This window comes from Chanodichthys erythropterus, chromosome 24 (genome assembly GCF_024489055.1).
Source record: "Chanodichthys erythropterus isolate Z2021 chromosome 24, ASM2448905v1, whole genome shotgun sequence".
NCBI classification, from domain to species: Eukaryota; Metazoa; Chordata; class Actinopteri; order Cypriniformes; family Xenocyprididae; genus Chanodichthys; species Chanodichthys erythropterus.
This window is the reverse complement of record NC_090244.1, coordinates 25991847-26014570: the sequence shown is the minus strand read 5'-3', so window position 1 is coordinate 26014570 and position 22724 is coordinate 25991847. Positions and strand designations below refer to the sequence as shown.

At 41.4% G+C, this 22724-nt stretch overlaps 2 protein-coding genes across 2 annotated transcripts; both read right to left on the bottom strand.

The window, feature by feature from the left end:
- Window positions 1-68: 68 nt before the first annotated feature.
- On the bottom strand, window positions 69-1934 carry LOC137014930 (intelectin-like). Its single transcript, XM_067379494.1, has 7 exons — window positions 1874-1934; window positions 1608-1736; window positions 1273-1520; window positions 1037-1195; window positions 776-896; window positions 440-543; window positions 69-221 (listed from the first exon to the last, which is right to left on the bottom strand). The coding sequence occupies exons 1-7, from the start codon at window positions 1932-1934 to the stop codon at window positions 69-71; spliced, it is 975 nt and encodes a 324-aa protein (XP_067235595.1).
- Window positions 1935-16376: 14442 nt separating this feature from the next.
- On the bottom strand, window positions 16377-21650 carry LOC137014769 (intelectin-like). Its single transcript, XM_067379289.1, has 8 exons — window positions 21575-21650; window positions 21258-21448; window positions 19097-19249; window positions 18768-19015; window positions 18531-18689; window positions 18281-18401; window positions 17725-17828; window positions 16377-17506 (listed from the first exon to the last, which is right to left on the bottom strand). The coding sequence occupies exons 2-8, from the start codon at window positions 21316-21318 to the stop codon at window positions 17354-17356; spliced, it is 999 nt and encodes a 332-aa protein (XP_067235390.1). The 5' UTR covers window positions 21319-21448; window positions 21575-21650; the 3' UTR covers window positions 16377-17353.
- Window positions 21651-22724: the final 1074 nt, after the last annotated feature.

The window sequence follows — 22724 nt, the reverse complement described above, 5'->3', positions numbered from 1 at the left end:
TGTATTCAGGTATTAATCACTGTGGTGTATCTCTTACAGAAGGAAAGGAAGCAGGTAATTTTAGTTTGTCAGCGATAAAAAAGAAGTACAGCAGCTTCAGTTATCTCTTTGGAAGCACTATATACTGTATTAGTACCATAGCCATCCCAGTCGAAACCTGCAAAGTCCCCGCACTGTCTAGGGGCCGCCTCAGGAAAGTGTCCACCTCCACCAATACAGAACTGAAAAAATATAAGTACATTAATAACAATGAAACGTATCTATCTCATCATATAACATTGCAGTTGATTTACTTGTGTTGTAATTGTATTACTGTAAATTAATTTCCTCTTCATTTATACACTAAAGCATGAATTTTTGCCTGTGGTGATCAGCAGCACTTCACAATTGCTGTTCATGAACATTGTTGTAAATAATCAATAATATTTGTTTAGCTCACATGTTCAGTGTGACAACCGGTTGGTTTAATGCCCGAACAAAGTGCCAGGGCTGCCTTTTCAGTATTGAAGACTCTGAATGTGATGAATCCAGGCTCAAATATTGCTGAAAAAAGCACAGAATATATAATTGATGATGGTCTGTCATGATAGGTCCATGCACACAGCATTCATTCATTAAAGTGATTGGATCTCAACATTGATGATGCTTTGTAAATAATAGGCCTACAACATCATCAAATAATACACACATTTTATGACAGTCAGTTGACAGTTGACAGTCAGCTACTTTCTTTAAAAATATTTGAAAAATATTGTCCCAAGAGGAATTGCTGTACCTCTTGAAAATGGTCCATACAGCATTTTGGTAGAATCCAAATTTCCAGTATCATACACTATTGGAATAGCAGGTCCATTATCAGTGATGCAAGTCCCGATTCCAAAGCTCACAGGGAATTTCTGGGAAAATGAAGATAACAATTATTATTATTATTATTTTATTTTATTTTTTATTTTTTTTACAAAACTAGTCTTTTGCCTTTAGCATATATTTTATTTGAATATTTAAAACTCAAAGCTGTTTTTAAACTTTGTCTGACCTTGAATAAATTGAAAAGGTTTCCTCCGTGTCGAGTTAAGAAGCGATTTTCAGTGTGGTATCTCAGGATGGAGGCAGTGCTCCAGTTTTCCAACGCCATATTATTAGGAACGTGCCACACAGACACATCCTGTGCCGCAATTTCAAAGTATCCAGGATTCTATGATAGAAAGGAAAAAGACTATTAATTCATTTTGTAGATTAACATGTTTTAATTGTGAATGTAATAAAAATTACCTTGTAATCATCACTTGTAGCAGCCTCTGCAGTTCCAAATGTGACTCTGTTTGCCCATGTTCCTTCTCCATCAGGCCGGTTTGCGTTGCTGCCCTGCTCACTAGACCAACGATCACCAACAGTACACTTTCCATACATGTTATTTTCATGAACACTAGCCACCAGCGTCCAGCCGCCGCCCGCAGTGGTCATATCACAAAACGTCTGGTAAAGGACCCCTCTTGGTGAGGTCAGATAGTACAGGCCATCTGCATTAACAAAAGCATTGCTGAGTCACCTAAATTGAGTTATTGCTTGAGATGATAACAACAAAAAAAAATTCAAAAATACCATACCCTCATAAACATGATATTTTTCAAGAATTTCTTTGCAGCTTCGAGCAACATATTTAATTCTGTCCAGAAGTTTTTCAAGCTCATGGTTGAAGTTGGTATAATTAATGCATGGTGCTTCCATAGCTCCCACTGTAGAAAGATAAAAAAATGGAGTTTTGCTGTAATGTGAGTCAGAAAATGTGAGTTACATAGTGAAATATATTGTGATTAAAAAATATGATGATGTTCTTAAGAGAAATTAGTTTCAATCAAATCATTACACTTACCTGAATTATCGTCACAGAACCATAAACTCAGTGAGAGACTGAGGAGGATCCCTGAAAACATTTTTGTAAGAAAGTATAAATTTCTGTCCAGTGTTTCTTAGGAATATTCCGGGAGAGCCGCCAGATCTATTAGATTAATTTTTAGGTAGACTATCTGAAGCCTCAAAGCTAATGTGTGGCAGCAGCAGTGCAAGATCTCGAGAGAATGATCAAGCAGACACAAATGTGGTACCATAACATTATCAAATTTGAGGAAGATGGGTCATATTTATACACACATGATCAAGCAATAACATCCAGGATGTCCTGGGCATCCAATCACAGTACTCAGAGCTCAAACTGTACCATATATGGCATACCCAGAAAGGTACTTTACAATAAGGTTCATTAGTTAACAGTAGTTAACTACATTAGTTAACATAAACTAATAATGAACTGCACTTACACAGCATTTATTAATCTTTGTTAATGTTAATTTCAGTGTTTACTAATACATTCTTAAAATCTTGTTAACATTAGTTAATGCACTGTGAACTAACATGAACAAACAATGAACAACTGTATTAACTAAACTAGAGGTCTCAAACTGCAGGCCCGCGGGCCACTTTACGCGTGGCCACTCTAGTCAATGTGTCACCAGCCGCGCCGCGGTGCGTTTTAGAAGCGTCCCAGTGGCGCCTCGCCTATTCTTTGACGGATCCCGCGTCCAAGACGCGCAGCTCAAATACAAAATAAAGTCAAAATAATCACCCTGTATAGACTCCCGCTTATATTTTCATCACTAGGATGCCAGAAACTGACAAGAGAATCTAAGTTGAAAAACTTGAAATTTCTTTGTTCTTGTTGTCCATAACTGGACTTTTAAGTGTATTAACTTCATCTGTATGCTACAACAAAATAAAGTATGGCATTGCAATAAACACAATAAAACCGTACAAAATTTAATAATTTAGCCATTAAAAACATTACAAAGTAAATGAAAACAACGTTGGACAGGCAAATCTCGTGGTATTGCGAATCCAGCATTTTCACTTCTAAAATGCTTCTGGTGTGAGCTGACACCGCGCAGACGACGGAACAAAACCTGGCCGGAGCCGTAACGCACCGCAGACGCGTGCAGTGTAAAAAAGGCTTAAAGGAGGCTTTAAAAGCACTCGCGCAAGTCGCGAGCGTCGATTTAAACCACATAAATACGTCCGATGCTACCAATAAACGTTACCGATGCTCAAACGGCATCTTGGACAAGTGTAGATCAGCTGTGTGAGCAGAAGCGCTGTCAGGTGTCTGGCAAGAAATAGAATAGTGTAAATGTATTCAGGGATTGCATTTGTTCAGTACAGTGTTGTTCAGTGCAAGATTTTGATGTTATCTAAGCTAAAATAAAGTAAGGAAAAATGTTTGCACTATAATGTACGTAACAATGATAGAGACAATGCTGTTTAAATTTTTTGTTAAGTATGGCAAAAATATTTTAGTAATGAAATTTGAAGTAAATGAGAAATAATACAAAGGAAAGTACGTTTTCAGAAATGTTGCACTTTCTTGTGCTTGAATGTTAAAATGGCCCTCCTATATGAGGTGTCAATCACAGCAATTGCCCTGGCCAATTTGAGTTTGAGACCCCTGCTATAAGCACTCAATTCTTGTCTATCCATGGGTTTCATGCTACGTCACTGTGTTTTATCGTCGCCATTTTTGTGTCCGGTCACAGCTGCGTGACCTGTAGAAGTCTATGGTAACAACTACTGGTGGAAGACCAAAAAAGTATTCCCAGAAGGTTCACAACATGCCCGGGATATGTTGTGCTGTAAACTGTAACAACAGTCATCAGAAAAACCCCGAACTGCAATTTTATCTAATTCCAGAGGAGTTAGATCGGTGGAATAAATGGTTGGCTTCTATCAGAAGGGACCACTGGCAGCCAGCATCCAACTCCAGATTGTGCAGTCAGCACATTGTCTCTGGTAAAGCCATCAATTAAACCAATTATAACCTTTATTTCTTTGCTCCCTTTTCCAGGAAAATAACTTCAGTTGCCATTTAATTAACGTTAGCAGTGCCATCATTCAAACACACCATGAGCTTATTATACTGGGACAGTGATAAAGGTAAATAGCCCACCTCATGTCTGAGTCTTGTTAACAAGAGGCCAAAACGGACACGAAGAGGAGAAAATTCTGTAGCAGGCAGAGCAGCTCGCTGTTCAGAATGCTAGAAATTTAGGAAGAAAATATAAATATTGAATTTGGGGTGAGGGGTTATATGAATTCATCTGTAAAAGGAATTTCGATGGCAACGCCATTTTATTTTACTCTTACCTCAGAATAAAGTAGCTAATTAGCGCAGTTCAGCTTTGTTTACAGCGGTAACCAAGGAAACGCTGTGTCACTGCTGTTCCATAAGTGTCACCTGCTGCCAGAGAGTGAATATGCCTCTCATTCAGCCTGCTGTTTTTGTTTCAACCTTTTTTTGTGTGTATAGCATATAATTTCACAAAGATAGTCAGACCGTTCTGTTTTTGCTTTAAATCTTGAAATTAAATCTAATTCAAATGAAAAACAACTGCTCATGCAACGTGTGTGGCATCTTTGTTTGGATTGTGATTAAAAAGCAGTGGTTATCTCAGCCATTTCAAATGAGATTTCAAATGAAATTAGATTAATGTATTTTTGTTTATTATAATAATATTAATATTAAATATTTGCAACCAGTATCAGAATCTTCCAATTTGCTTGTTAAAAAAAAAAAAAAAAAAAAAAAAAAAAAAAAAAATCAGAATCTAAATTGAAAAAAAAACTAAATACAATCTGGGCTGTCTTTTTCTATCAAGTAGATCTTGTCTTTCATAAAGGTAGAAGTCAGGGATCTTGGGCTTAAAAAGGTTGGTGACCACTGGTCTAAAGCAAGTGTTGTCAGAATGTTTAATAGTACATTAGATGTCATGTATGTTAGACTGTCATCACTTATATTTTGGCCATTGAAACAACAAATTCAGGTCAGTCTGCCCATGTGTTTCAGGGATAACTTTAACAACTGCACTTCTATCATTGACTGTTTTGAAATATTCATAGAGAAGCCAAAGAAGCATCACAACACTGTAACATATTTGATTGCTTAATCAAAGATGAAAGTCTCTGACCATTGAAAGGATACTTAATCGATCACACGCCAGGCTCATGGCAAGTACAGGTCACCACACAATCTGGTGATGCACCAATCCATGGCAGCTCGGGGTTAATGATAAGCCCTGATGCTGCGACGTTGAGGTCTGCATGGAGATCCTGCATCGCCATCAGGTCCGGATCTCTGGCAGTGTCCTCATTTTTCTTCAGTAGAAAATTGACAGGAACAGGGACAGCAAACTCTCTAAATCAAAGATGAAGATTTTTCTGTCCTGGATGCCTCATGGAAGGATGATGCCGTAACTCTCCCTGCTCTCTGATAAAACCACACTCTCGACTTTCTCTGTTCCCTGGTCTTTTCCTCAACTAACAATTACTCAAAAAAGAATTGAACTATCAAAAGAGCTGTAATTATCACAAAGGAATGAATCTAGTCTTAATGAATTAGGTCATGTATATATATTGTCAATTTGACATTCTGATAATAACTGTATAGCACTTTTCAATACAGGTTGCACTTGCCGCTTGATTTAACAACACACTTGTTTTAATGACAGCCATTCTTATTTCTTACCTGCTCTGGTGTGAGATTCAGATCCTCAAAGATTTTGGCACCCTCTTCCAGCAGAGTGGGCAAATACGTTTCAAGCCTGGTGCTTGCATAGAGAGTGGTCAGAGGTGTTGGCAGATCCAATAATACAGTCTTGGTCATGTATCTGAGGGAATGGCCTTCGGTGACTGACAAGGATGGCACTTTTCTTGGGCTTTGCCTCTTGGCCTTCACTTTGGTGGAGCTGTGCACAGAACTTGAACTCATCAGCAGATGGTGTCATGTGCTGCAAATGGTCATGAGTTGCAACTTGCTCTTGGTTAGCAAAGATGTTAGACAACTCATCGTACTTCACTTTTTTGTTTTTGGCTTTGTCCATGTGCATGGCTTCTCAGTGCATGTTTTTCCTTCTCTCTTGTCAACAGCAGCCAAAACTGTGTACATCAGTGCCGCAGTGTGGGAGCATACCTCTCCCAAACCAGACATGCATGTACAATGTGCCATCACCACTGTCCCTTCCTCCTGCACCACCATCCATGGACATGTTGCTTTTGTGTTCAAAGCCTGGGAATGATTGACCTGTTAAAGGTGCCATAGAACACTTTTTCACAAGATGTAATATAAGTCTAAGGTGTCCCCTGAATGTGTCTGTGAAGTTTCAGTTTAAAATACCCCATAGATTTTTTTTTAATTCAGTTTTTTAACTGCCTATATTGGGGCATGTGCTGATTCAGCGTGCGTCCCCTTTAAATACTCCCCGCCCCAAAGCTCGCAACTCTATAATACATTGTATAAACAAAGTTCACACAGCTAATATAACCCTCAAAATGGATCTTTACAAAGTGTTCGTCATGCAGCCTATTGGATCATGTAAGTATGGTATTTATTTGGATGTTTACATTTGATTCTGAATGAGTTTGATAGTGCTCCATGGCTAAAGCTAACATTACACACTGTTGGAGAGATTTATAAAGAATGAAGTTGTTTATGAATCATACAGACTGCAAGTGTTTAATAATGAAAATAATAATGGTTCTTGTCTCTGTGAATAAAGTAAGAAACAATGGTAACTTTAACCACATTTAACAGTACATTAGCAACATGCTAACGAAACATTTAGAAAGACGGTTTATAAATATCACTAAAAATATCATTATATCATGGATCATGTTAGTTATTATTGCTCCATCTGCCATTTTTTACTGTTGTCCTTGCTTGCATACCTGCATAAAGTCTGTTGATTCAGCTGTGCACAGATCTAGACGTTAATACTGGCTTGTCTAATGCCTTGAACATGGGCTGGCATATGCAAAAGTTGGGGGTGTACATATTAATGATCCCCACTGTTGCGTCAGAGTCTGTGTTATGTTGAGATTCGCCTGTTCTTCAGAGGTCTTTTGCACAAATCAAATTTACATAAGAAGGAGGAAACAATGGTGTTTGAGACTCACTGTATGTCATTTCCATGTACTCTAATTATTTAACTTTGCTGAGGTAAATTCAATTTTCAATTCTAGGGCACCTTTAAGTGAAAAATGTAGCATCTTAAAATATTGCTGTATCTTATTTAATATTATGACAATTTTTGAAAAGGCCATCATCAGCTGGGTTTCCATCCAATTGTCGATTAGAATAGGGTGAATTAACACGCTATTTGCATAGGTTATAAGGTTGATGGAAGCATGTTAATTCGCATTTGTTGCAATTTATTTATGTGTTTTGGTAACAGTTGCCCTGGCAGTCTTACGTTTTGATACCACCGCTGTTCACGACTCCTCACTTGATTACGAGTGTCTATTAATATCATAGAACAGCTGATGGAAATGCGCACTGATTAGCATTTTGTTTAGCCGTATTTTCATGAATGCGTGTAAAAGATGCAAATGTGTTGGATGGAAACCCAGTCTACATGAAATGTCATACCTAGTTCTAAAACAAGAGCCTCTAACGTTAGTTAACGTCTCGGTTACATAGGTAACCCTCGTTCCCTGAAGGAGGGAACGGAGACGTACGTCGGACAGACCGACGAATAGGAATCTCGCTAGAGAGGCCAATCTACTTCGAGTGTAACTAAAACGAGCCAATGCACATTGGCATGCAATCATATGCATCAGCTGCTCGCCTCGCAGCGCGGGTATATAATGAGCAGCAGGTGCGTTGCATCTTCAGGTTTTCGCTGAGGAGCCGAACCCAGCAGGCGGCAGCATCAGCAGGACAACGCCTGTGGTGATGGGACGTACGTCTCCGTTCCCTCCTTCAGGGAACGAGGGTTACCTATGTAACCGAGACGTTCCCATTCAGTCGGTCACGTTCGACGTACGTCGGACAGACCGACGAATAGGAATCCCTACCAAAGTGCCACAGGAGCTGCCCTCTTCCAGCGCTCTGTCGTGAGCCACCTGAACCCCCTTGCCTAAGGACGGTGGGACCAGGCTCACACAGAGAGGGTCGATCACTGTTGTTCCCAAAACCCACTCAGTGCGACAATTGGATAACGCTGGGAAAGCGTAGCCTTACATGCGATAAGGAACGCTGCGGAAGCCATATCCTTCCCCGAAGGAGTTATATGGATAAGTACATATGGACTAACCTTGTAGGTTGTACAACATATGGAAGAACTGGGGTGACTCCACTCGGTGAGAGATGGGTTCTCCCAGAGGGAAAGACACGGGCTTCGTTTAGGAGCAGCCGTGGAAAAAGCCATATGGGATCCCCGTAGGGTCACACATATGGAACCCAGCCTAAATCCGGTTCTCAAGGATACAACGGAGTATAGGCCTGGCGCCAGACGCTCCGCCACGTCGGCTGCCGAAGGGTAACCGGAGGACTCAACAGGGTCTGCCCGTAGGGACTCTCTGGAGAATAGAACGCGCATGTAGCGCAGCAAGCCGACACTAAGCCAGGGCCTCTCCGTGCCTCTAACCTGAGGCGAGAACACGGGAGGAGACCGGCTCGACACGAAGGCTATAGTATCTAGCGAACGTGTTAGGTGTCGCCCAGCCCGCAGCTCTACAAATGTCTGTTAGCGAGGCGCCACGAGCCAGCGCCCAGGAGGATGCCACACCTCTCGTGGAGTGAGCATGCAACCTGAGCGGGCAGGGCACGCCCTGAGCTTGGTAAGCCAGGGCGATGGCATCCACTATCCAGTGGGCCATCCTCTGCTTGGAGACAGCCTTTCCCTTCTGCTGGCCTCCGTAACAGACAAAGAGCTGGTCTGAGGTCCTGAAGCTTCGAGTTCTGTCTATGTACAGTCGCAAGGCGCGAACTGGACAGAGCAAAGCCAGGGCTGGGTCTGCCTCCTCCGAGGGCAGCGCTTGCAGGCTCACTACCTGGTCCCTGAAGGGAGTGGTAGGAATCTTGGGCACATAGCCAGGCCCGAACTCTAGGCACGATTCGTCTACCAAAAATGACTGCAGGTCCCCTACCCTCTTGATGGAGGCCAATGCCACCAGCAGCAAAGTCTTCATAGACAGAATCTTTAAGTCTGCTGACAGCAAAGGCTCAAAGGGAGCAATCTGGAGTGCTCTGAGCACCAGAGTAAGGTCCCAAGAGGGTATGGAGGGGGGACGAGGAGGATTTAACCGTCTCGCCCCCCTAAGGAACCTGACGACCAGGTCGTGCTGACCAACAGATTTGCCATCTATGTGGTCGTGGTAAGCAGATATGGCAGCAGTATGGACTTTGAGGGTAGAGGGGGACAGCCTACGCTCCAACCCTTGCTGCAAGAAGGAAAGCACGACTCCGATCGAGCATCTTCGGGGATCTTCTCGGCGAGAGGAGCACCACTCGACGAACAGGTTCCACTTCGAGGCGTAAGCACGTCTCGTAGACAGTGCACATGCCGAAGTGATGGTGTTAAGTACCTCAGGGGGTAAGTCACCTAGAACCTCCGCGTCCCGTCCAGGGACCAGACATGGAGTTTCCAGAAGTCTGGACGCGGGTGCCAAAGAGTGCCCCGTCTCTGAGAAAGAAGGTCTTTCCTCAGAGGGATGGGCCAGGGAGGGGCTGTCGCGAGGAGTGAGAGTTCTGGGAACCAGGTCCGGTTGGGCCAGTAAGGCGCAACTAACAGGACCTGCTCCTCATCCTCCCTGACTTAGCACAGGGTCTGTGCAAGTAGGCTCACTGGGGGAAATGCATATTTGCGCAGGCCCAGGGGCCAGCTGTGAGCCAGTGCATCTGTCCCAAGTGTCCCCTCGGTCAGAGAGTAAAACAACTGGCAGTGGGAGGTTTCTGGTGAGGCAAACAGGTCTACCTGAGCCTCTCCGAACTCTCTCCAGATCAGCTGAACCACCTGGGGGTGGAGTCGCCATTCTCCTGGCAGCGCAGCTCGTGATAGCTCGTCGGCCACACGGTTGAGCACACCGGGGACATAAATGGCGCGAAGCGACCTCAGAAGCTTCCGACTCCACAGGAGGAGATGGGGGGCGAGTTGCGACATGCGAAGGGAGCGTAGACCACCTTGACGGTTGATGTACGCAACGGTCGCAGTGTCCGTATGGACCAGTACATGCTTGCCCCGTAGCAGGCCTTTGAGGCGGCTCAGAGCAAGGCGAGGCAGCAACTCGAGGCAGTTGATGTGCCAATGCAGATGGGGTCCCGTCCAAACCCCTGACACTGCATGCCCGTTGTACGTGGCACCCCAGCCGGTGGCAGAAGCATCTGTGAACACCACAGCATGCCGGGACACCTGTTCTAGGGGCACTCCTGCCCGAAGAAACAAGGGGTCCGACCACGGACTGAAGGTTCGGCGGCACTCCTGAGTGATTGGCACCCGGAACGTGCCGCGCTGCCACGCCCATCTCGGGACTCGGCCGTGAAGCCAGTGCTGAAGCGGTCTCATATGAAGCAGACCGAGCGGTGTTACAGCCGCAGCAGCCGCCATATGCCCCAGGAGCCTCTGAAAGAACTTCAGTAGGACCGCTGTCCTGCCATTGAATGTATTCAGGCAGTTCAACACCGACCGAGCACGTTCCTCTGTGAGGCGTGCTATCTGCTCGACCGAATCCAACTCCATACCGAGAAAAGAGATCCTCTGCACCGGGGCGAGTTTGCTCTTTTCCCAGTTGACCTGAAGCCCCAACTGGCTGAGGTGTCTGAGCACCAAATCCCTGTGTTTGCACAACTGATCCCGGGACTGTGCTAGAATGAGACAGTCGTCTAGATAGTTGAGAATGCGAACACCCTGTTCTCTCATGGGAACAAGGGCTCCCTCCACGACTTTCGTGAAGACGCGGGGAGACAGGGCCAGCCCGAAGGGTAGGACTCTGTACTGATATGCTCGACCTTCGAATGCGAATCTCAGGAATGGCCTGTGTCGCGGAAGAATTGAAACATGGAAGTACGCGTCCTTCAGGTCAATCGCTGCAAACCAATCTCGGGGACGGATGCACTCGAAAATGCGTTTCTGCGTGAGCATTTTGAATGGTAGCTTGTGGAGGCTCCTATTCAAAACTCGCAGGTCCAAGATCAGTCGTAACCCGCCGCTTTTCTTGGGTACAATGAAGTAGGGGCTGTAGAACCCCGACCTCAAATCGGCTGGAGGGACCGGCTCTATCGCGTCCTTCGCCAGTAGGACTGTGATCTCCGCACGCAGGACAGGGGCATCGGCATCTTTCACTGTAGTGAAGAGGACGTCCCTGAACTTGGGGGGGAAGCGGGGCGAACTGAATCACAAAGCCGACCCTGATGGTCTGAAGGAGCCAGCAAGACGGACTGGGGAGCGCTAACCCGGCTCGCAGAGACCGTACAAGCAGGACCAAAGGGACCACCGGTGTACCCACAGCAGGGCAGCGAGGTGGTACACAGGGACGCGGCTCGGGGGGCTCTCTTTGTGAGGCGGCCCGAAGCGGCGTCACAGTGTGCTAGGCAACACTTACCTGGCTCCACGGATGGACAGAGGGAGCAGTCGAGGCTTTGGCTGCCCGCTGCTCGCTGCTGTCCACTGGCGACAGAAGAGGGGGATGAGAGTGGTGAGGTTTTTCACCTCCCACTGCTCTCCAAACCCTCTTCAGACCTGGAAATGGAGGAACTGCTCTTTTAAATTTGGGTACCGCTGCCTCTTGGGTCAGTGGCGGAACAGAAACAAACCCAATAAAAGGATTTACCACCTGGCCCTCCTCCAGGGGTGAAAGAGCAGCCCCACCCATCTCTGGGTCGCCCGTCTCAGGGGTGATTCTCACCAACCAGTTAAACAGCTGCAGAGACGGGAGGCGTCATCTCCCCGCAATGGATACAGCAGAGCCTGCTGGGCCGGAGTTTCTTGCAGGGGACGACACCCTTGGCGACGAGCAGACTGAGGGGCGGCCCAAGAGGAACTCAATGGTTTGTCAAGGGAAGCTCCCCGATCCGCTACTAACTGAGGAGAACCGCTGGGCTCAGTCCTCGACAGTGTCACCGAAAAGGCCACCTCGTAAGATGGGAGCATTGAGAAAGCATTTAGCTTGACAACCTCTCACACCTCACAAGGTAAGCCAGGGGGCACTTCTGGACCACTGAGGTGGACATCGTCTGGCTGAGGGCCTGCGCCGTGACTTTGATCACGGTTAGTCAACAAGCGCAGCTCAACCCCAGCACAGAACTACCCTCATGCAAAAAGAGTGCCTTGGCCTCACATGCAGGGTGGGTGTGGTCTGTGTACAGCCACCCCATCCAAGAGGGTAGTGAGAGAGGAAAAACTTATGCAGATTCTGGCACCTTTGGCATTCCATATTTATGGCACCAATATACCCCCATACTGCCAAGTTTTCCATGCACATCTGGAAGACCCAGGAAAGCATGGCCGTAAACTCCGAATCTGAGTCAGCATAAGCACACACCATTACAGTGGGCAGCGTCACCCTCATTTCCAGAGCATAACAGCACTCTCTCCGATGCTGCAATCGACGTCTGTCCCTCAGCTGGAGCTCTGAATGAAATGCTAGGTTCCCCTATGAAAAGGACCAGCAATTCAATCCAGAAACTGCACAGCTTGCAATGCGCTAGAGAGGGAGGGGCCCTAGGGGGTTGGTTCCCTGAAGGAACCCCTCAACCTCATGTCACCCAAGCCATATCAGCAAAGTAGACCTCTACTGGTGCACCAGAGAGGGTGCTACAATGGAGATTATGCAAGGGAACCGCGCATCTAGAGCGCCGAGCGAGCGCTGGGTTGCCGTGACAACCCGCGCTGCAGCCCGGCAGCTCGACGGCACACGACACGCAGAGGAGCGAGAGGTTTGCTCTCGTTGATCTCCACGGTCTCCCAGAGTGTCGGGCAGACCCGAGGCTGTGCTTTTACACACAAGCAGCAGCTCGCCAACAACAGAGGGGACTCAAGCTTCCCGGAGAAAGAAGAGTCACGACCGGCGTGTCGACGTGATCATGTTCTCATATGAAAACATGAACACCCACGATCATCATTTCAGCACGCGCCCAGACATGTGAAACGGTGATCGTGGCCGTCAGTGAGGACAGGAACGACCGCATCCAGAAACACAAGTAGGATGCTGTCTTTAAAAAGACGCGAATCTACTTGTGTAAGCTCTTTCAGGGACTTTACTCTTTTAGAAGTGCTGAAGCACGCAGGGGAACGGCCACCGCAACACAGACAGGGATTGTGTGCAGCCTGTCGTGTGCTTTCTCTCTCTTTGAAGGCGCTCACTCTTACCAGCCGTAAAAACAGCTTTTCAGCGCTCAAAAGCGCACCGTACCGGCCGTGAGAACAGCCTTCTGACGCTGTCAAACAGCTATTTGCTCAAAAACGGCAAACGAAACAAAAACAGAAAAAGAGAGGACTGCTGTGCTGTTCGCCCGCACTCGGAAAAAAAGAGAAGTTCAACCAAAAAGCTTGACTCGTCTTCTAGCAGACACTCGCTTGCAGAGAACAGGTTTTAGTTACACTCGAAGTAGATTGGTCTCTCTAGCGAGATTCCTATTCGTCGGTCTGTCCGACGTACGTCGAACGTGACCGACTGAATGGGAACTGCAAGCTAGTGTGCTAAAGTTAGCTAACCAGACTAGACTTAACCATTACCAAAATAACACGTTTGATAATTGTTGTTGAATCACTTACATGTCCTGTGATCACAAATAGATTTTTTTTCTCCAGATACCTATCTTGGTGTCGTTCACCCATCCTGCAATGGCGTATGTATAGGCATCTGTACTCTTGAAGGCCTTCAGGCTTTCTCCGCTGTATGGTGATGGATTATGTACAAGATATAAATGTCCAGAAAAGTAAGCTGGGGTAGACGTGTCACAAATTTTAAGGGACAAAATACAGTCGAGGGTAATAAATAAGGATCACAACCAATAACAGATGTTTTTTCCAAAATATTTTTTCCATCTCATTTAGATGAGAAGTGTTAGTTGCCATCTCACATGAACGCTCTTAAGATGATGCTGCTTTTTTGCAGTTTTTGTCTTATGTGTATTTTCTTTTTGTTTCTCCCACGGCTGAAGCCGGTGGCTGTCCCACCGCTGAATGTGTTGGACGGTGTGCTTTGGCCTGCCCGCAAAAGCCAGTCATAAAAATCACTGATTGCATGTAAGCCTGCTGGCATGTGATTCTGTGGGTTTAGGAGTGTAGTTTCTTTATAGTCTGTGTATTTAGTCCTGTTTGGTTGTGCCATTGTATGATTCATTTTTGTCCATTGTATGTTTTTCTTTATTGATTTAATTATTTTGTTTAGCTTGATTTGGATTATTTTCCATATTTGTTTTGTACTTATTTTTCTATCAAGTGTCTATTGTCAATTACGTTGAATATTGTGTATTATTCTTGATAATTTGGATAATTTTTGATAATTTGTGTCTTTTTAATGATTTGTGTTTTATATCAGGCTTTATATCAGGTTTCTTGTGGTGTTTTAGGCCCCTGAGTCGGGAGGCTAGCTGTTCCAGTAACTTGATGGTGGTGTTTGGAGCACAGAGTGTGGATTGCCGGTTGTGATTATTCACTTCACTTTGTGCGTGCGCATGTGGTTTAGGAATAATCACTTTGCAGCTAGCCTACCCTGCTACAGGTAAGCCTCCAGTTACTACTGTACTCAGCTGTGATCGTTTACCTCATTCCAGCTATATTTCTGTCTGGTCTTTTAAGTGTTTTATTTGATCATTGTGAGTTTAATAAACATTTTGTATATTGATACCTATTGTCTCCGCCCTTCATGGTAACGAACCTGTGTGTCTGATACTGTCAGTATTCAGTTCCCCTTATTTTAAAGGGGTTGCGTAGTCAGCATTAATACATTTTTCTTGACAGTTTTGGTATTTTTAGTGTAATTGAATTACTCCTTGTTACCCCTCCCTACAAGAGCATGTTGCAACTTCAAGCTTCAGTGACTTCAGTGAAGAAGAGGAAGAATGCTTGAAGACAACAGCGTGGGCGATAGAGGAAGGACATTCGGATTAATAAGCAAGAGATACAGAATGCCTACAACAGGGAGATTGGATCATACCAAGCATTGATCAATTGACGAGTAGCCTAATATGAATTTGGAATTCCCCAAAAGGTAGTATAAAAGTCCGAGGAGTTGCTGCCTGCATTAAGCGTAGAAGAACATCTGATACCCTAACAAGGGGTGCCTAACAGCATCTCCACTATTGCTGGATAAAGCACGGTTATAGAGCTTTTTAGCTTAAGCTGATTTAAGTTTTATTTTGTTTTAATTTGCATTAAATGCTTTGTATAGTATCCAAAAAAAGAGATATTTTGTCACGATTGCATCCATGAGACTGTTATGGCCTGGTCTAGGTCAGGTCTGCAACATAAATGACACAACAATGAATGGCCATTTAAGTACTCATTTTTATTTATGAAGTTGATCTTTTAGTGTGGTAGCAGTTTGAGAGTACAAACAATATAACAAAAAATAAATAAATAAATAAACAAAAGAAACTGAAGCAAATTTTCAGGGATGAGCAAATGCCAAAACAAACAAAGAACACTCTAACTTCCCATTAAAGAAACTAACTTCCATGTGCATCAAAATGAAGGAACCATAATACAACAATATAACCTCACTCCTTGTCTACCCAAAAACAGGAGAAAAAGGTAATGGCCAAGTGGCCTACAAAAATAAATAAGGTAAGGCAAACCCAATCTTACACCACCACACAACACCACAACTCGCTACTACTGTGCGAACAGATTGCCCCACCAGTTTAGTCCGATTCCTGAACAAATGACTCTTATGAGCGGGTTCTTTTTAATGAATCAAACACAGTGCCACCTCTGTTGTTCGATAACCAAAATGACTCAAATGACTCTGTTCTTTTTAGTGCATCAAACACAAATATCTCACTACGTATGATTAACTGTTATATTTTTATTATTATTATTATTATTTTAGTTTTTATGTTTGTTTGTGTTTTTGTAGTAAAAGGACTGGATCCAAATGTTGAATTTATGCCCCATTTAAAAAGACCATGTCATTTGTGTAACCTTTTACATGTCCACAATTGTTTTAAGTTAGAAATGTTGAACCTAGTTCAAAAACCATTGTCACAAACAGTGCTGGCATTTCTTTCCGAATGCAACAAAAACTACTAGCTGGACTGAATTGTGATGCGATTCATTTGCGTGTGCATTTTCCACAGAATGCATACAGTAGGCTATGTCCATTACTGCGAAATATAATATATTTCAATATAACTGAAATATAATTCTAATAATAAACACTATTATTCCTACTCTCTTGCTTAAAAGTTTAACCCCAGAAAAACTCACCAGCCGATTTTTTTAGTTTAACGCATTAATGTTTGCATTATCAATTCAATAAGCAGAAGGGCTAATTATAACCATAATCGAGTTGTTTCAAATCAATACACAAACATCATGATAAATTTGCTTTAATAATTCTGAATAGCCAGGACAATTTGTCAGTTCATAAACACAATACAACACAAAAACAAGCTCATAAATAACAACAAAATTACATATTAAAATAATAGCTTTAATAATAAATGTTATGGCTTCCATGCAGTCAAGAAGACACCTTGAAGAATCAGACCCAAAACCGAGCTATAATTAGTTTTTGCTCTACCCCCAGCAAATGAAAGATGTTACTGTATAGGCGAAGTTGCAAAAAAAAAGTAGATGTGGTACAAAATGTTACAAAAATGTTTTTATAAATTACCAAATACCTTAATTTTAAGTATATCAAAATAAACTACAAAATACAGCAGCCACACCATGTATCAAATAAACTACTGTATTTTTGTATTTTAAAAATACTGAAAAATACTTCCACTTAACAAGTAAGATGTTGAGTGTTTAAAGCTATGAAGCATCCTTATAATTTCAAATGTATTGTACTCAGGGATGTTGTCACGACTCAGCCAAGTGTGGTTTAACAGGAACTTGATGAAGGCAAAATGGTAATAACAGGCTTTATTAGCAAAACAGAACGTAACCAAACGTGTTATGCAATATGTTCATGGAATATTTTCAGTGTAACTTATAAACTATGAAACTAAAGTACGTTTTAATCCATTGTTTGAACAGCATTGGCAACCCTTTGGTATTATTTGAACATTATACATTTGTTTCCATTTGTGAACAGTTGGAAAAAAAACATGAACATTGAGAGGTTAAAAGTAAGTTAGGTATACACTAAAAGAAGCCTGCCAATAAATGGCTAATCCGACAGGGTTTTTTTTTTTTTTCATCAGTTACAAACACCATACTCATTTTTAGATTATGGACCAATATAAAATATACAGTATATATTGTAAAGAAATATGTTTGAGCAAATTATTATGTAGCATATAGATATTAATCAATGTGCTATATCTCTGACAGAAGGAAAGGAAGCAGGTCATTTTAGTTTGTCAGCGATAAAAAAGAAGTACAGCAGCTTCGGTTATCTCTTTGGAAGCACTCCATCCTGTATTAGTACCATAGCCATCCCAGTCAAAACTTGTAAAGTCCCCGCACTGTTTAGGGGCCGCCTCAGGAAAGTGTCCACCTCCACCAATACAGAACTGCAAAAATATGAGTACATTAATAACAACAAAACATACCCTTTTCCTCATATAACATTGCAGCTGATTTACTTCTGTTGTAATTGTATTACTGTAAATGAATTTCCTCTTCATTTATACACTAAAGCATGAATTATTGCCTGTGGTGATCAGCAGCACTTCACCAATGCTGTTTATGAGCATTGTTGTAAATAATCAATAATATTTGTTTAGCTCACATGTTCAGTGTGACAACCGGTTGGTTTAATACCAGAACAAAGTGCCAGGGCTGCCTTTTCAGTATTGAAGACTCTGAATGTGATGAATCCAGGCTCAAATGTTGCTGAAAAAAACACAGAATATATAACCGATGATGGTCTGTCATGATAGGTCCATGCACACAGCATTCATTCATTCATTCATTCATTAGTTCATAAGTGATTGGATCTCAACATGATGATGCTTTGTAAATAATAGGCCTACACAACCTGATCTCACAGCAATTCATACATATTTTACAAGGTGGATAATTTGTATGAATTTGTACGAATGACCTACCCCAATCCAGCCCCTAAACCTACCCATCACTAGGGTTTAGACAAATCGTATGAATTCGTACAAGTGACGTTGTACAAATTCGTACGAATTAGCCACCACATAAAATACATTCAAATTGGTCGTAAGATAGCACTGGCCTACACCATCACTGAATAATACACAGATTTTATGTCAGTCAATGCAGCTACTTTCTTTAAAAATATTTGAAAAATATTGTCCCAAGAGGAATTGCTGTACCTCTTGTATTAGGTCCATACAGTTTTTTAGTAGAATCCACATTTCCAGTATCATACACTATTGGAATAGCAGGTCCATTATCAATGTTGCAAGTCCCGATTCCAAACCTCACAGGGAATTTCTGGGAAAATGAACATAAGAATTATTATTATCATTATTATTATTATTTACAAAATTGTAGTCTTTTGCCTTTAGCCTATATTTTATTTGAATATGTAAAACTCAAAACTGCTGCCAAAGTTTGTCTTACCTTGAATAAATTGAGAAGGTTTCCTCCGTGTCGAGTTAAGAAGCGATTTTCAGTGTGGTATCTCAGGATGGAGGCAGTGCTCCAGTGTTCCATCACCATATTATTAGGAACATGCCACACAGACACATCCTGTGCCGCAATTTCAAAGTATCCAGGATTCTATGACAGAAAGAAAACAGACTGTTCATTCATTTTGTAGATGAACATGTTTTAATTGTTGAATGTAATAAAAATGACCTTATAATCATCACTTGTAGCGGCCTCTGCAGTTCCAAATGTGACTCTGTTTGCCCATGTTCCTTCTCCATCAGGCCGGTTTGCGTTGCTGCCCTGCTCACTAGACCAGCGATCACCAACAGTACACTTTCCATACATGTTGTTTTCATGAACGCTGGCCACCAGCGTCCAGCCGCCGCCCGCAGTGGTCATATCACAAAACGTCTGGTAAAGGACCCCTCTTGGTGAGATCAGATAGTACAGGCCATCTGCATTAACAAAAGCATTGCTGAGTCACCTTAATTGAGTTGTTGCTTAAGATAACAAAAATAAATTCAAAAATACCATACCTTCATAAACTTGATATTTGTCAAGAATTTCTTTGCAGCTTCGAGCAACATATTTAATTCTGTCCAGAAGTTTTTCAAGCTCATGGTTGCTGTTGGTATCACTGATATTAATACATGGTGCTTCTGTTTCTTGTATTACATACATAGCTCCCACTGTAGAAAGATTAAAAAAAAAAAAAAAAAAAGAGTAAAGTTTTGCTGTAGTGTGAGTCAGAAAATGTGAGTCACGTAGTGAAATATATTGTGATTAAAAAATATGATGACTTTCTTAACCCTCTGGTCCCCTTTGGTCAAAAATTACTGAAAAATTTTGTTTTTTTAATTTTTTGCTTCATTGGAATGGAATGACTCTTGCTGACTTTTGTCGGAAAGGGTTGAAAAAAAGCCACACTTGGCTCCTTCTCAGTCAGAAATGACTGCCACAAAGCAGTAAAAACAAATGAACAGCAAAGAAGAGGTTACATAAGAGTACAAAACAGACACACCCACTCACTCACTCACACACACACACACACACACTTTTATACACACAAATGAACTGGCGTGGCTGTAACAATATGGTACAATTGAGCCAAATTACTCAAATAAGAGGTTGAAATCAGATCAGACCTAGATTTATTAAGCTGCGATACCTGTTCAGTTTTGTACATTTTTATTGAATTTTGATGTTTTGTGTAACAAAATGTCCTCCTCTGTGTTCAGGTTTGACTATAGTAAAATTAATGCAAAAACTAAAGCTTTAAATCAATATTTGAAAAAAAAAAAAAAAAAAAAAAAAAAAACCTTGACAAAAAGTAGTCTGAAAATGTCTTAGTATAAATCCAAATCCATAACTTACTAAAAATAAGTGTTTATGTCTATAAACCACTAGAAAATTTATAAGCCACTTTATGGGAACTTTATAGGAATCTAGTGGTTACACCATGGCATTATGCAAGTATTTCATTTTTTACTCCCACCAGATGGCACTAATCTACCTTAAAAAAAAAAAATGGATTTTAAAGGATTAGTTCACTTTCAAATAAACTTTTCCTGATAATTTACTCACCCCCATGTCATCCAAGATGTTCATGTCCATCTTTCTTCAGTCGAAAAGAAATTAAGGTTTTTGATGAAAACATTCCATGATTATTCTCCTTATAGTGGACTTCACTGGCCTCCAGACGGTTGACAGGTCAAAATGACAGTTTCAGTGCAGCTTCAAAGGCATTAAATGATACCATACAAGGAATAAGGGTCTTATCTAGAGAAGCCATCGCTCATTTTCTAAAAAAAAAAAAAATTAAAATTATATATGTTTTAACCATAAATGTTCATCTTGAACTAGCTTTCTTCTTCTCTATTAGAATTCCAGCAGTGTAGAAACTTTTAAGTGTATTAATGCCCTCCACAGGTCAAAGTCTGAACTAATTGTTATATTCTTGCACAAGCATATTGTATATGACAAATTTTGACCATTGGAGGGCAGTAATACACTTAGCAGCATCTACACTGCTGGAATTCAAATAGAGAAGAAGAAGAAGAAGAAGAAGAGAGCTAGTTCAAGATGAGCATTAATGGTTAAAATGTATAAAATTTTATTTTATTTTTTTTTTTAGAAAATGAGTGATGCTTTATCTAGATAAGACCCTTATTTCTCGCCTGGGATCGTGTAGAAAGCTTTGAAGCTGCACTGAAACTAATTTTGACCTTCAACCGTTTGGAGGCCATTGAAGTCCACTATATGATGAAAACATTCAAGGATTTTTCTCCAAAAACCTTAATTTCTTTTCGACTGAAGAAAGAAAGATATGGACATCTTGGATGACATGGGGGTGAGTAAATTATCAGGAAATTTTAATTTGAAAGTGAATTAATCATTTAAATGCCTTGTCTCTATTTTAACATGTAACACTGATTAAATTGAAAAATTTCAAAACATATTAGAAAACAAAAAGTGAATTATTTTCAATGGGGAAGAATAGCTAATAAAAATTTTATAAATATTGCATAGTATCATAAAATACCTTCCAAATTTTAAATAATAATCAAAAAATATTATTGAACAAAAATATATTACATTGGTTTTCCTGAAGAAAAAAAAGTTACATTTCAAGTGTGACACCTAAATGAAGAGGGTTAAGAGAAATTAGTGTCAATCAAATCAGATAATTACACTTACTTGATTTAGCATCACAGAACCATAAACTCAGTCCGAGACTGAGAAGGATCCCAAAAAACATTTTTGTAGGAAAGGATGAATTTCTGTCCAGTGTTTCTTATGAATATCTCGGACAAACCCCCAGATCTGTTAGATTGTTTTTTTTAGGTAGAGTATCTGAAGCCTTCAGTTGGAAACAGGTGCCTCAACCCCTGTGATGTGTGGCAGCAGCAGAAATGCAAGATATCTCAGGAGAATGATCAAGCAGACACAAAGCCAATGTGGTACTATAACATTTGTCAAGTTTAGTAAGGAAGGTGGATCATATTTATACTCACAAGATCAAATAACATCCAGGATGTCCTGGGCATCCAATAATAGTACAGAGGTCAAACCGTACCATATGTGGCATATGGAGAAATATATTAACAAGTAAGATGTTTTTGATGTGTGTCTATAAAAGAAGGGCAGTCTTACACAAGAATAGTTAAAAGTGGAGCCTAAAGAAAAAGAGCATACAGTCTGCAAACTAGTAGAACAGTTTTTCATGATTAAAAACACTCTGAAAACTTGCAAACCTGAAATGGTTATGTGTTTGGTTCAATGTTTTGTGTGAAGAATGTTTACTAAAAGCAAACATAGTGATTAAACTGTCTTTTTTTCTATTATTTGAACAAGACAGTGTATTAACTTACCATTTCCATGAGCTAGTAGTAAAGTAACAGTTTTTTGTTGTTCTTGGTGTCTAAAGTGGCTTAAGGAAATTATGCTTATTTACATCCTTTTCTTGTCAACTGATGATTTATAATTAACTAAAGTAAATAGACATTACAGAACTTTAACTGTAAACAAGAACATAAAGAACACTTAAGAAGAAGACTTCCTTGTGCGCTTTACTGGCAAATATGACAAGAGAGAGATTGTCTTTCTTGGGAATCTGATAGACTAGGATCCGGAATCCTAAAATTATCAAGGGACAACCTGTAGATATTCCTGAACAATAAACAAATCATGTAAAATTTGTCATAATTCACTCCCCATCATGTTGTTATCTATTTTTTTCACACAATAAAGTCAGAGGATTCCAATGTTGTCAATGTTCTTTTGGACTCCACAGATTTGTATTGTATGTTTTTCACAGAAAGAAAGCCATAGGATAGTTGTCACCTAAGGGTCTGAGGCAAAAATCCAGTTGTATAAATGCTGATTCAGCTCATTGTCAGCCTGCTATCAGGGGATGAGCGGGACCATGGGCCAGTCCTCAGTGAGTTTGTAGAGTGGTGCGATAGCTCTTTTTTTACAGTTGAATGTATCTAAAACTAAGGACATGATCATTGATTTTCGTAGGACATCACCTCCTCCTACAGTCACGGTCATTAAAGGCACGGACATTGAGCTCGTGGAGACATACAAATATCTTGGAGTCATTTTAGACAACAAACTGTGTTTTGAACCTTTGGTTGACGCTGTCTCAAAGAAAATCCAACA

Bases quoted from the DNA above. Each gene is read 5' to 3' on its own strand.
- LOC137014930 (XM_067379494.1), bottom strand. From the start codon at position 1,934: ATGTTTTCAGGGATCCTCCTCAGTCTCTCACTGAGTTTATGGTTCTGT. The intron at 1,521-1,607 runs GTATGGTATTTT...TTGTTAATGCAG, and splicing joins AAAATATCATGTTTATGAGG to ATGGCCTGTACTATCTGACC. The intron at 544-775 runs GTACAGCAATTC...TGCTTTTTTCAG, and splicing joins GTATGGACCATTTTCAAGAG to CAATATTTGAGCCTGGATTC.
- LOC137014769 (XM_067379289.1), bottom strand. From the start codon at position 21,318: ATGTTTTTTGGGATCCTTCTCAGTCTCGGACTGAGTTTATGGTTCTGT. The intron at 19,016-19,096 runs GTATGGTATTTT...TTGTTAATGCAG, and splicing joins CAAATATCAAGTTTATGAAG to ATGGCCTGTACTATCTGATC. The intron at 18,402-18,530 runs GTAAGACAAACT...TCATTTTCCCAG, and splicing joins ACCTTCTCAATTTATTCAAG to AAATTCCCTGTGAGGTTTGG.